Genomic DNA, 12294 nt, shown 5'->3' on the forward strand with positions numbered 1-12294 from the left:
TTAGTTAGTTATTAAAATGGTTCTGGTTAGAATATTTTGCTGGTATTTGCAAGTTTTTATAAGCTTATTGATTTCCTATCAATTTAAATTTTGGGGTGAGGGGTTGCCATTATGTGAAGTAATTCTATAATTTGATTTATTTACTTTATCTATCTTAGTTTAGGTCTGCCTAACTACTATTTTACAGTTGTTTAGTAATATCATTCTGTCTTATAATTGTTGTAACCGAATTGTTGAGGAGCGATAGGTTTAGAGGATTTAAACAATTAGATTTACAGATATTTTCAGTATTTATTTTATATTTGTTTAATTAGTTTTGTAAATTAGGTTGGAGGAATTTGGATAGTGAAAAATCAGCTCTTTGGGGAATATTCTCAGACGTTTCACAGAAAGGAAGACCAGATCCTGTTAAGAAAAAACAATTTAAGCCAAAGTTTGATCTTCCAATATTAAACAATTATAAAGACAATCCTGGGAAAGATTTCTGGGATAAATTTCCTTCTAACTATAAATTTCCAGGAAAGTCTATGATTAATCACAAAATATTGCGAAGTCTTCTTATTGACAACAACATTACCCCTGATGAAACTGTTCTGAAAGATTTAGAATTTGGAGCTAGTATTGGTTGCACTGGTGATGCTAGGTTACCTTCTTACAGTTCTAATTCAAAATCTGCTTTAGAGTTTGGCCACCAAGTTACAGACGCAATTGCTGACTGGATATGCAAAAAATTAGCATTTGGCCCCATAAGCAAAGAAAAAGTACCTAAAAATGCCAAAATATCTGGCATAATGTGCAGACAAAAACCAAATGGTTCTGCTAGAGTTATTCTAAATCTTAGTGCTCCTAAAGGATCATCTGTTAATGATGGCATTAACAGCGATGATTTTCCAACAGTAATGTCATCCACAGAAAAATGGCTTAAAGTTTTGAATAAAGCTGGACATCGTTGCCAAATTGTTAAAATTGATTGGAGTGATGCTTATAAACATATAGCAGTTTGCCCAGAAGATATTGAGTTACAGTTTTTTTTTTGGCTTGGCATGTATTTTGCTGAGCTATGCCTAATATTTGGTGCAAGCAGTAGTGCTGGCATTTACGATAGGCTTGCTAAATTAATTCTATCATTAGTCTTAGCCATATCTAAATTCCCTAAAGATATGGTCTGTCAACATCTTGATGATGTAGTAGCTGCTGCTCCAGAAGATTGTTCATCAATTTATAACTTTGATAAAACATACACAGATGTGGCGGATAAGATTGGAGTCAAATTGGCTCCTAGAGATGACCCTGATAAAGCTTTTGCGCCTAGATCTGAGGGGATAGTTCTAGGTATTCATTATGATACTATTTCCTGGAAGTGGAAAATACCAACAGAAAAACTCAACAACATGTTACTGTTGATCTATGATATTCTAGAAAATGATATAGTTGATGGGGATTTAATTGAAAGCTTGTCAGGGAAATTAATTCACATAAAAGCTTTGATTCCAGAGTGCAGATTTCATATAAGTGAACTAATGAAAGCAGTTAGAGAAGTGCGTGCTGGTTCGCAGAAAATTAAAATCAATGAAAAACTTAGACAGCAGTTGGACTATTGGAGACTTATGTTACCTGTATGTAATGGTAATATGAATATTCCCAATCCTGACTTACCTTTTCCAGTTTGGGCATTGGATTTCTATACAGATGCAGCTGGAGGTACTGACATAAGTCCCTGGAGAGGCCTTGGTATGGTTTTTTCTCAAGGGTGGAGCTACTTACCTTGGCCTAAAAATGTGAATTTTGGCAAACGTGATCACAATGGTAGGCAGTTGGGGAAAAAATTATCATTTCTGGAGTTACTGGGACCTTTATTAGTACTGTGCTGTGCTCCAGACATATGTAGGGGTAACACAATAAAAGTCTGGATTGATAATATTGGAGGAGTTAAAATCTGGCAGAAAGGCTACAGTCCTACTTGTGAATTGTGTACTTCAGTAGTACGTGCTATAGCTTTTATTGCTAGTCATCTACAATGCAGGATAGACATTGTAAAGATTACTCGTTGTTCAAACAGACATGCACTGATGGCAGATTGTCTGTCCAAAGGAGACATGAAAGGATTTGTATCCATTTGGGGTGAAGGTCTCCCAGATTCACAACCAATCCCTCAAGGTCTGATTAAATGGATAAACAATCCCAGAACAAATTTTGAACTTGGTACTATGTTATGCAAGGAAATAGATAATAGAATGAAACTTTAATTACTCAAAATGTATGGTTTATATTATTTAATTAATATACAAATGATATTATTTTGTTTTTGTTATTAGCAATTTATCATTAATAAAGAAATCATTTTACACACAGTGTTTTATTTAGGTCGTACATCTATTTATCATTAATATAGAAATCATTTCACACACAGTGTTTTCTTTAGGACATACAGGACACTACGTTGACTAGGACTCTGCTATGCAGGTTTGGGGGGTTATAAGTTGGTTTTTTAAATTTTGCTACTAAAATTTTTTAAATATTTAAAGATATTTATAGGCTTTAGGAATTTGTATAGTCACCTGGTATGTAATATTGGGTGATAAGGGGAAATTAAGGGTTTGATATATTATTAGAATTCCAATAAAAAATAAACATTTTATTGGAAAAATTAAATTAAACTTTGCAACCTAGTCAGTTATCCACTAGTCCTTGTTTCCTAGTTAGTCTGGGTAAGTAGGGTTAAAAAGGGGAAAATAAATTATATGGGTTTTATATTAGCTAGGTAGGTATGTTAAGAAGTGGTTTCAGAAGTAAGGGGAATATTTTATAATTAGGTAAAATCTAGTGTAGGTTTGGTTCTGATCAGGTAGGACTGCTTATGTAAACTTAAGCTGCTCAATATTATGAATAATATTCAAGCGGTTAAGTATCTTAAGGATGTCGGCTGAGAAGGGCTAACCTACAATAAGAATTAAATTGAATATTTTTGAATTTAAAAAAAAAGAACATATTGTCTCACTCCTTACAGTGATTAATTGTTATACATTTCCATTGTAAGAAATTATTTAAATAAATTTTTATTTTGGACAGTACAATTTTAGTATTGAAGGTTAAGGGGGAAAGGAAATGTATCCAAGGGGCTGGGGTGCATCAAGGGTGAATTGTAGGGGGGGGGGAATGATGATTATTCTAATTGTACCCCAGTCGTAGAGAAATCTTTTAGCTGGACGCGTCTGTTAAAGAATATTTTTATCATTTTATGTTTTGGTGAAAACTAAATAGGTAAGCTGTTAAGTGTTTTTTTTTTCATATTTTATTTAATGTTGAGAGTATTATTTACTTAGCTGTCCCACCCACCTCTCCCATTTCTTCTTATTGATTTTTCGTGTATATTTATTTATTATTCTTATTCTTTTGGGGGTTATAAGTTGGTTTTTTAAATTTTGCTACTAAAATTTTTTAAATATTTAAAGATATTTATAGGCTTTAGGAATTTGTATAGTCACCTGGTATGTAATATTGGGTGATAAGGGGAAATTAAGGGTTTGATATATTATTAGAATTCCAATAAAAAATAAACATTTTATTGGAAAAATTAAATTAAACTTTGCAACCTAGTCAGTTATCCACTAGTCCTTGTTTCCTAGTTAGTCTGGGTAAGTAGGGTTAAAAAGGGGAAAATAAATTATATGGGTTTTATATTAGCTAGGTAGGTATGTTAAGAAGTGGTTTCAGAAGTAAGGGGAATATTTTATAATTAGGTAAAATCTAGTGTAGGTTTGGTTCTGATCAGGTAGGACTGCTTATATAGGTAACATAAATTTTATAGATAAATTTATAAAAAAAGGATTGTTTACTGGCTTATTTCATTTTTCTATATAACAAATAGGTATTATGGGTCAGAGAATGTGTATTTTAATATTTTAGAAACCAAAATTCAAGTTCTTTAAGCCTATAGTGACCTGCCGACTTTGCTGTAATTGCCCATTGTGCAATGAGCAGTGAACAGGGATATTCATCTAAAAAATACCTTAATTCCAGGCTTCAATCCACATTCATAGTTTCTAGAAATGTCTATAATGTCAGTTGGTGAAAGTTCCTTAGTAAAAGAATGATACATAGTCAAATCTACTTATTGATTCAGCAGATAATCTTTTTGATATTAATAATCTTTATTTTGATTCCACATACAAATGTCTTTATATACATATATAACTGTAGCGGCGACACCACTAGAGACACTAATATGATAAATATTTGTATTGTTTTGAAATTATGCTTACTAATGGAGGATCCTCTGAAAGGTCACTGATATGAGCATAAGCTTCTCTAACTTTCAAAACTGGTAACAATCAAAGTAAGGTAAGAGGGATTTTCTTATTATTATACACTGTGGGCTAGTATTGAATCAAGACAAAAGTACGTGCCGAACCCTGGGACCTATGTATGGTGAAAATAGACATAAAACCATGATGATTCCAGGTAAAACCAAAATATATCAGCGGGGGCTTTTTGAGAAATTAGATTTAAAAATTTCAAGTTTAATTTTCACCCCCTAGGAGTTGCCGCATATTCATGACAAGAAAAGCAAATATTTTTTATTTTCAATTTTGAACAACTTTGCTTTTATGAAGTCCTTCTTAAAACCTCTCTATATATGATTTATTTTAGGCTGAATTTTCGTGACCTTTGCAAAGCAAGTGATAGAAATGGCCATTTATTAACTCCCTTCAGAAGTGGTTTTATGAAGAACTTTATGAAAGCAAAGATGTTCAAAATTTAAAATAAATAATATTTGCTTTTCTTGTCATGATTATGCGGCAACTCCTAGGGGGTGAAATTTGAACTTGAAATTTTCAAATCTAATTTTCTCAAAAATCCCCCGTTGAAATATTTTGGTTTTACCTTGAATCATCATAGTTTTATGTCTATTTTCACCATACATAGGTCCCAGGACTTACTTTTGTCTTGATTCAATTCTAGCCCACAGTGTATACAAAAGTATTTTTTAAACTTATCATGTTCTGTCAAAGATAAAGATAGAGGTATGATGATACAAAGTATATGAAATATTTTTTGTTTCATAAAACTAAGAATGTCACCATGGATAAAATAGTATACTACAGTCATTTTATATTGGGATAAAAGTCATGTACAATAAGATTTTATTAACTGTTAATCATTACAATCACCTAAAATGGTTTTGAACCGTGAATACCCTAATATAATCCGTTGCAATGCTTTGGCTGGACTCAATCATGATTTCTAATTATAAATAATTATTTTACATATTACTAACTGTAATTTGAATTTCTGTGTTTCTGAAACAAAAATAATCCGAATCTTTTAACTCTAAGATTTTGTAACAAAATGGGCTTAAAGGAAGCCCTCAGGAAATACACGGCCTTAAGATCTGAAAGACTGCCTCAAGCAGGGATAAGGGATAGGAAACATTAATTAGGTCCCGGCCTAGATTCTAAAGGGATATTGCAACTATTACAAATTCCTATCAAACTGGCGGACACTCCCAAGTAGCTATCGCTCTAAACCAATAAGAATCGGCCTGTTTTGTATCAACCAATCACCAATTGGCGGAAATTTTAGAAGCAGACAATTCTAGAAAAAATAATGATTTGTCTGCTACTAAAAAATAAATATAAATGGTGTTAGATCACATTAGCTTAATTATTAAATCTGCTTAGAGTTAAACATTAAAAAAGGGCCATATAGAAAAAACAAAAATAACGGGATTATTTTTTGGAAAGAAGGTAGCTACGAATTTTCATTTGGTAGTTTATAAATTATATGTTGTATTTTGAATTTTAAAATTTTAATACGGAATTGATACAACACCTTAACCCTAATATTTGTACAATACAACACAGTACAAATATATCATTACATAATAGTATCCAAAGAACTTGATAGAATGTTACCCAAGTGCATATTAATTTATTTATTTTGAATTTTAATTAGCAATGAAATTTTCAAATAAAATTTTTACTCATTAATAAAAATGCAAATAATACAAACTAAAATCTGTCTGAGGGAAACCCAACGATAGCTTTCTGACAGTTCAAATTACCAAAGTAAAAGATAAAAAAATTTTGGGAGAGAAAAAACTTCATTTTAACAAAAGCTATTAATATATAGGTTTATAAAAAGTTATGTTTTTTACTTTAAACTAGCTACCTGAATTTGATTCTATACTTTATCTACACACACACACACAGCTTTTTCATTAGCGTTTATAACGAACCACTGCGCCATCCCAAAACTGGTTTATTAGGCCTAGGCTTGAAATAGGCCTAAAATAATATTTTCCTACGTTTCCAATCCCTTATCCCTGGCCTCAAGTAGTACCCTAAATTTAATTCTAACATATAATTGATGTTTCCTGGTTTGTTTTTGTCTTTAGATGCAGCTTCAATCTCTTTCCTTCTATAATGCATAACTGACCTCAGGTCATATGGAGTCTAAACAGAAAAGAATATATCCAAGTAATAATTTTATACCAATTGGGTAAAGTGTACCATATTAAAGTAGAAAATAGGGGTATAGTCCTTTTCACGACATCCCTCCATAAGGAGCGATTCTTCGTATTTTTAAAATGCCTTTTTAAAGGTTATTTTAGGTTAGGTTAGGTTATATTGTGTTAGGTGATTGCCCCACAGGGTTAGGTAATTGGCCCCGCAGGGTTAGAGCCCCCGCAGGGGCTAGAAATAGGAGAAAAGCTACTGTGAAAAATACGAAGAATCGCTCCTTATGGAGGGATGTCGTGAAAAGGACTATACCCGAAAATAGGTTAAATAAATGTACTCAATAAATATTTTTATATATTTTCTCTCCCTACTTCCTACTCCCTACAAATAGCCCTAAATATTATTTTTTCCACTTGAAGGCCTTATTTAAGCCTTAACGGTCGGGGGTGGGGGAGTTCAACGCCGGTTTTTTCTATTTCATTTTCTGTGTGTGAAAGATAGAGGGTCATAACTCAGTTATTTTTACTTAAAATCACATAAGGGCATGTATGTATATTACATGAGAAGCACCTCGTCAGTACAGTGATTACTTAAATTTAAAGCTTCTGATGAACAGACAGACAGGCAACATTCTACTTTGTATTAAAGATGATACTCACTGACGAAGTTTTATCAAAGCTGTCTATATTCCTAGTAAAAGGCCTTTTGTCATTGCCCTCGATTTCATCACAATCAACTTCCACAAAAGATTTCTGTCAGGCCTGTATAAGAATCCAATTCCAGAATGCATTATAAAGGTGTTTACGATATGTATATGATTTTGTGAATAAAGAATTTTAAATTATATAAGGTCGAATTCTAACTTTGTAGATAGTGTTATTTAGAACTAAAGAAATATCTTAAGAAACAAAAATATGAACAAAAATATGCTCTTTTACGTTTTCCCTATTTTTCCTCTTAAAAACTGCAAAATCAAGTCAAATTCTTAATACATTTGTATATATAACATTTTTTTTGAAGATCTGTAACTACATGCTAGAAAATTCTTTGCAATCCAGTTTTGAAGCATAATAAACATTACCAAATCTCTTGTATGTTTTATCTAAGGTATTTACAAAAATTTTAAGTCACTCCAAAATATGTTTTGGCAGGGTTAAAATACTTTTCTACATCCATGTATCCCATAAGAAAAATCACAACAAGGCTTTTCACAATAAGATTCAAAGCTTTTTGTATTTTACAAATGAAAAGAGTTTATACTAAATGGTTTTCTATCACTATAGAATTTTATGTTTTGGTATTGTACTGTACAAAAGATATACTATAAAAAAATAGTAATAAAATAAAACCTGATATGTTCATGTACTGCTCCCAAAGTGTGAATTAATTCATGTAGCACAGTACCTAGGAACAAACTTTATCAAATTAAACATAATACTTTTTCTTTCAAATACATTAGGTATAATGTTATAAACTAAAACAATTAATTTATGTATGTCCTATTTTTCTGAGTGATCAGATAACAAAAAATATAATTTAATTATATTATGATAATACTAGCGGCTTCGCCCCTAGCCTCTAGGGGCTGTGCCCCAAGAGGTAATTAAAAAAAAAATTTCTGGTGCTGCTAATTTTATGTGAAGTAGTTTCCCAAGAAAAAATCTTTTTTTTTTTGGGGGGGGGGGGTTGGGAAATTTTCATTTTTGGGGTGGTTGGGTGTGTCCCAACCCCCAAGAAAATAGCCTAAAACCACCACAGGACCAATAGGTATATACCCTGAAGAATATAATCCGATTGTTTCAATGGTTACCCAGATCTAAAACTTCAACGGACAGACATCAAGCTACTTTGTATTATAGACTAGCGGCTTTGCCCCTAGCCTCTAGGGGCTTTACCCCAAGAGGTTTAATCAACCTATTTTTGAGTTAATAAAATTTTTTTTGGGGGGGTAGGTATTTTTCATTTTTTTTTGGGGGGGGGGGTTTAGGGGTGTCTCACGCCCCAAGAAAATAGTTTAAAACCACTACAGGACCATTAGATATATTCCCTGAAGATTAGAATCCAATCGGGTCAGTGGTTACTGAGATCTTAAGCTTTAGACAGACAGACAGACAATGTAATACTTTGCATTATAGATAACATTATCCTTTAATTTAGTGGGGATATATAGAGTATTATACAAATTTCTACTAATTTCACTAGAACTGCACTGGTGGAAAATTTAAATCACACCATCTAACTTGATATTCTTACCTGGACTTCTAAAGCAATCATCATGAAGGTTCATTATTGGCCTTTCAGATGTACGACCTAATTTTAAAGTAGAAATAAAATTTTGTCTTGTAAGTCATGAAGTAAACATAAAGGTTCTGCACAGAAAACAATACACTGAGAGTTAAGATATTTAACTTTTAATATTTAAATACAGAAACTGGTCCAAAATATACCTATGGTTGATGAGCATTTATACTCGTGAGGTTGTATACGAATATAACTCATATCAGAAGGTTTTCTATGCCTAAACTGAATACATCCTAAATTCAATAAATAAAAATTCCTATAAACACTTGTTTCTTTTCATCCTTGCTCCAAATATGATGTCAATTTTTTTTACTGTATTTTTACTTACAATTAACTATAATAACATATAAAGAATGCATTGAGAAATCAAACAATTTTTAATATAAAAAATCCAGGAAAGTATAAGGTTAACTATTTTTTTTAATGACCATGTTATTTTTATAAGGAAAAACATATCATCATTGTTAAGAATAATCAAGTTTTCTGCTCTTTGCTTTAAAAGAATGGCATTATTGAATATGCTATATGCAAACTTTGTATATGATCATTAAATTTGGTATTTTTTTATAAAAATGACCAAACTTTGAAACAGAGCTGCATAGCTATGTGAAAGCCATATACTCATCAACTCAAGTTTATGACGTAGATGCTATCCCTTTTCTGAGTTAAAAATAAGGTAATTTTCATTATGAAAGAACTCTGAATGAATTGAAGAATAGCAAGACAAAATACCCCCACAACTTCACTTTTATCCTTGCAATTAGGGGATAGGTTAAGTAAAACCATCTAAAAGAAATGGTCCCTAGAACCAATTAGTAAAAGTTGGTTTACAACTACAAATTGTTTACCTAAATTGTGGATCTATTTCATAGTAAACAATTCCCCGAGGCCACAGTACTTCAGGATCTCTAAAATTAAAGCGATAATCTTATAAAATATATACCATGCTTATTATAAATACTAGCTTAATATCCATTCTATTCTACCTTTACAAATGCCTATCTGTTGATATGTGTGTCTTGACCTTTTATAATTATCCTTTAATTTCATTTCTACAGCAGGATTGTCTAAGTACCTAATTAGCAAATTCTTTAAATCTTAAAAAAATATCGTTATGCCTTTTTATTTGGGTAGATTTGAGCAGTAGGATAGAGCTTAAGTTGATTAAGTTGATTATCCAGCCAATCAAAATTCAATAAAGTCCCTAAAGTTGTTGAGCCAGAAAATAAGAGAATGTTATTTTAAATGTTTGGGACAAGTGTAATAAACAGCTTTATCCCTCCCTCTATGAATGATGATTATAGCTCCCCCTATAAAGTTTAAATTTAGAGGGGGGGGGGGTGGTGTTTCACTTTTTACTCCGAATATTACATCCTTTGACACCTTCCTTAATCTATTCATGATCAATCTAGAATAACTTAATGAATCTATACTTTTAACTTACACTACAAATGATAAGGCTTCTTCATTCTCAATCACATCTATTAAAAAAAACATGAATCACAACATTCATAAGAAGCAAAGCACAATAAATCATGGAAAATGAGATTTAAATAGTATTTATTGAAGAAAATATCACAAAAACCTCTCTTATGAATTCTTCTATTTTTTTATATTTACATTTTGTATGATGACTGACAGTCTGGCGGTCAAAAAAACAAAGAACAAAGGGAAATTTAATTTTGATACTATTATGCACAAAAACTCTGAAAACTTGACCGAAAATACCAAAGAAATGGGGATATATATACATAGAAAAAAATGAAAATAGCCAAAAACCTGCAAAAAGGTAGTCTGACCGCCATGGGTGTTCTATTAAAACGACGAAAAAATTAAATTTTGATATCCTTAACTAAAACAATTTTAAATTGAACCATAAACACCAAAGATATGGAGAAAATATAGAAATAGTCAAAAACCTGTTAAGATGCAGTCTGACTGCCATTGTTGATTTTTTTAAATGATAGGAAATTAAATTTGATATCCTTACCTAAAAATTTTTTGAAAATCGGACCATAAACACAAAAGATATGGGGGAAAATGGGATAATGTAAAAATAGCCAAAAACCTGCTAAAAAGCAGTCCGACTGCCATAGTTTATAACTTTTATAGGGGCTGAGAAAATCCCATTTCCTTTATAGCTTTAAGGACAGATGGAGGGACTGGCGGACTGACAGACAAAGGGAATTATAGAATAGCTTCGCTACTAAAAACACTGAGATTTAGAAGATCAGAAATTACATGTGATTTTCTAAGCAGCTAATTTTTTTCCGAAAGATTCCCTGAACTAAATAGTATCCAGTATGTAAATTACTTTGTCTGGTAATCTGTCAGTGATGCCATAAAATATAAAATGTCCATTCCAAATTCCTACCATGATTTTTTGTGCTTCACTATGCATGCATTGGGCTAGTTATAATAAAAATTGCATTGTCTGTTTATTTTCTAGGCCGATTTCTCCTGGGAGGGTGTTGGTATCATCCCCTAAAATAGTTGTAAGACTACCTAGAACTCAAGGAAAGCTACATTGAAAAGGAGAACCATATCAGTTCAGCGGTTAGACAGACACATAAACATCCTGTTACTTTAGCATATGGATTTTATTAATAAACCTAATACCTAATGTAAAAACAGAATTAATAGTTGAAATTATACCAAGATCTTGTAATAACATTTTAAATTTTCTCTCATACACCTAAAATATGTTTAGCTTCACTGTTTACCGGGCAAAACAAGTTTTAAATGATAAAGGAAATTTTTCACTTTTTTATAGAGTACCAATTTAGAATGATTTTAAAATATTCTATTGTCATTGTTTGCATGTTTAAGTAACATTTTTAAAATGGTATATTGTGTAGCATTTTATTAAGTTTTATTTTTCTGTTTTGATTGAATGATAGATAAATATCTGGACATCCAGGGTCTTTTTTTCAGTCTCTCTGGAGGCAATAATCAAATAAGATAGACGTGAAGAAAGGTTTATCCAGTTTAAGGGGGTGTTTAAAATTTTGGTGCGTTTTTTGCAACCCCTGGCAAAAACCTATGCACGCCAAGTGGAAATATGTGTTGCAATTTAGTTTTAGCTCATTCTAGATAATTTTATCTCTGTTAGAACTTGAATCCTCGTATACATAAAAAAAACAACTTATACATGAAGATACTGTTTTTATTTTCTGTAAAATTTTGAGATCAAATAATAGTTATTTCTCGCGTCGTATTATAAACGGCTTTCTGCGGATATAGAATGTACAATTATAAGGTTAAAACTAGTTTTTTTAGCCCCAAGATGCCGAAGGCACCGGCTAAAAAAACTGGTTTTGATCTTATGATTGTAAAGCTTTATATTCATAGAAAGCTGGATATAATACGATGCTAGTCATAGTTTTTTCGTATGGATGAGAACCGGTTCCTATCCACCGGATTCAAATGAAAAACCAATTCCTCCATTTTAGATATCTTCAGCAATATGTTACTTATAAGACAATTATTTGTTTCCACCTCACCAACCATGATATCTTTCATAATTTTTCTG

At 31.6% G+C, this 12294-nt stretch overlaps 1 protein-coding gene and 1 long non-coding RNA gene across 2 annotated transcripts; both read right to left on the reverse strand.

Annotated features, from left to right (window-relative positions):
* Positions 1-7065: 7065 nt before the first annotated feature.
* On the reverse strand, positions 7066-9047 carry LOC145327945 (zinc metalloproteinase nas-22-like). Its single transcript, XM_080171471.1, has 4 exons — positions 8909-9047; positions 8715-8771; positions 7811-7865; positions 7066-7222 (listed from the first exon to the last, which is right to left on the reverse strand). Exons 1-4 carry the CDS (start codon positions 8958-8960, stop codon positions 7144-7146), a joined length of 243 nt encoding a protein of 80 aa, XP_080027597.1. The 5' UTR covers positions 8961-9047; the 3' UTR covers positions 7066-7143.
* A 563-nt stretch (positions 9048-9610) lies between these two features.
* Positions 9611-11481, reverse strand: LOC145327946 (uncharacterized). Its single transcript, XR_013882281.1, has 3 exons — positions 11382-11481; positions 10207-10243; positions 9611-9670 (listed from the first exon to the last, which is right to left on the reverse strand). It is a non-coding gene; the product is annotated as an uncharacterized LOC145327946 (long non-coding RNA).
* Between the last annotated feature and the right edge of the window lie 813 nt (positions 11482-12294).

This window comes from Acartia tonsa, chromosome 9 (assembly GCF_053477335.1).
Source record: "Acartia tonsa isolate MP-2025a chromosome 9, ASM5347733v1, whole genome shotgun sequence".
Classification (NCBI taxonomy): domain Eukaryota; kingdom Metazoa; phylum Arthropoda; class Copepoda; order Calanoida; family Acartiidae; genus Acartia; species Acartia tonsa.

Bases quoted from the DNA above. Each gene is read 5' to 3' on its own strand.
- LOC145327945 (XM_080171471.1), bottom strand. From the start codon at position 8,960: ATGAGTTATATTCGTATACAACCTCACGAGTATAAATGCTCATCAACC. The intron at 7,866-8,714 runs GTAAGAATATCA...GTTTGTTCCTAG, and splicing joins TGATTGCTTTAGAAGTCCAG to GTACTGTGCTACATGAATTA. The intron at 7,223-7,810 runs GTTTTATTTTAT...ATTCTTATACAG, and splicing joins GCAGTACATGAACATATCAG to GCCTGACAGAAATCTTTTGT.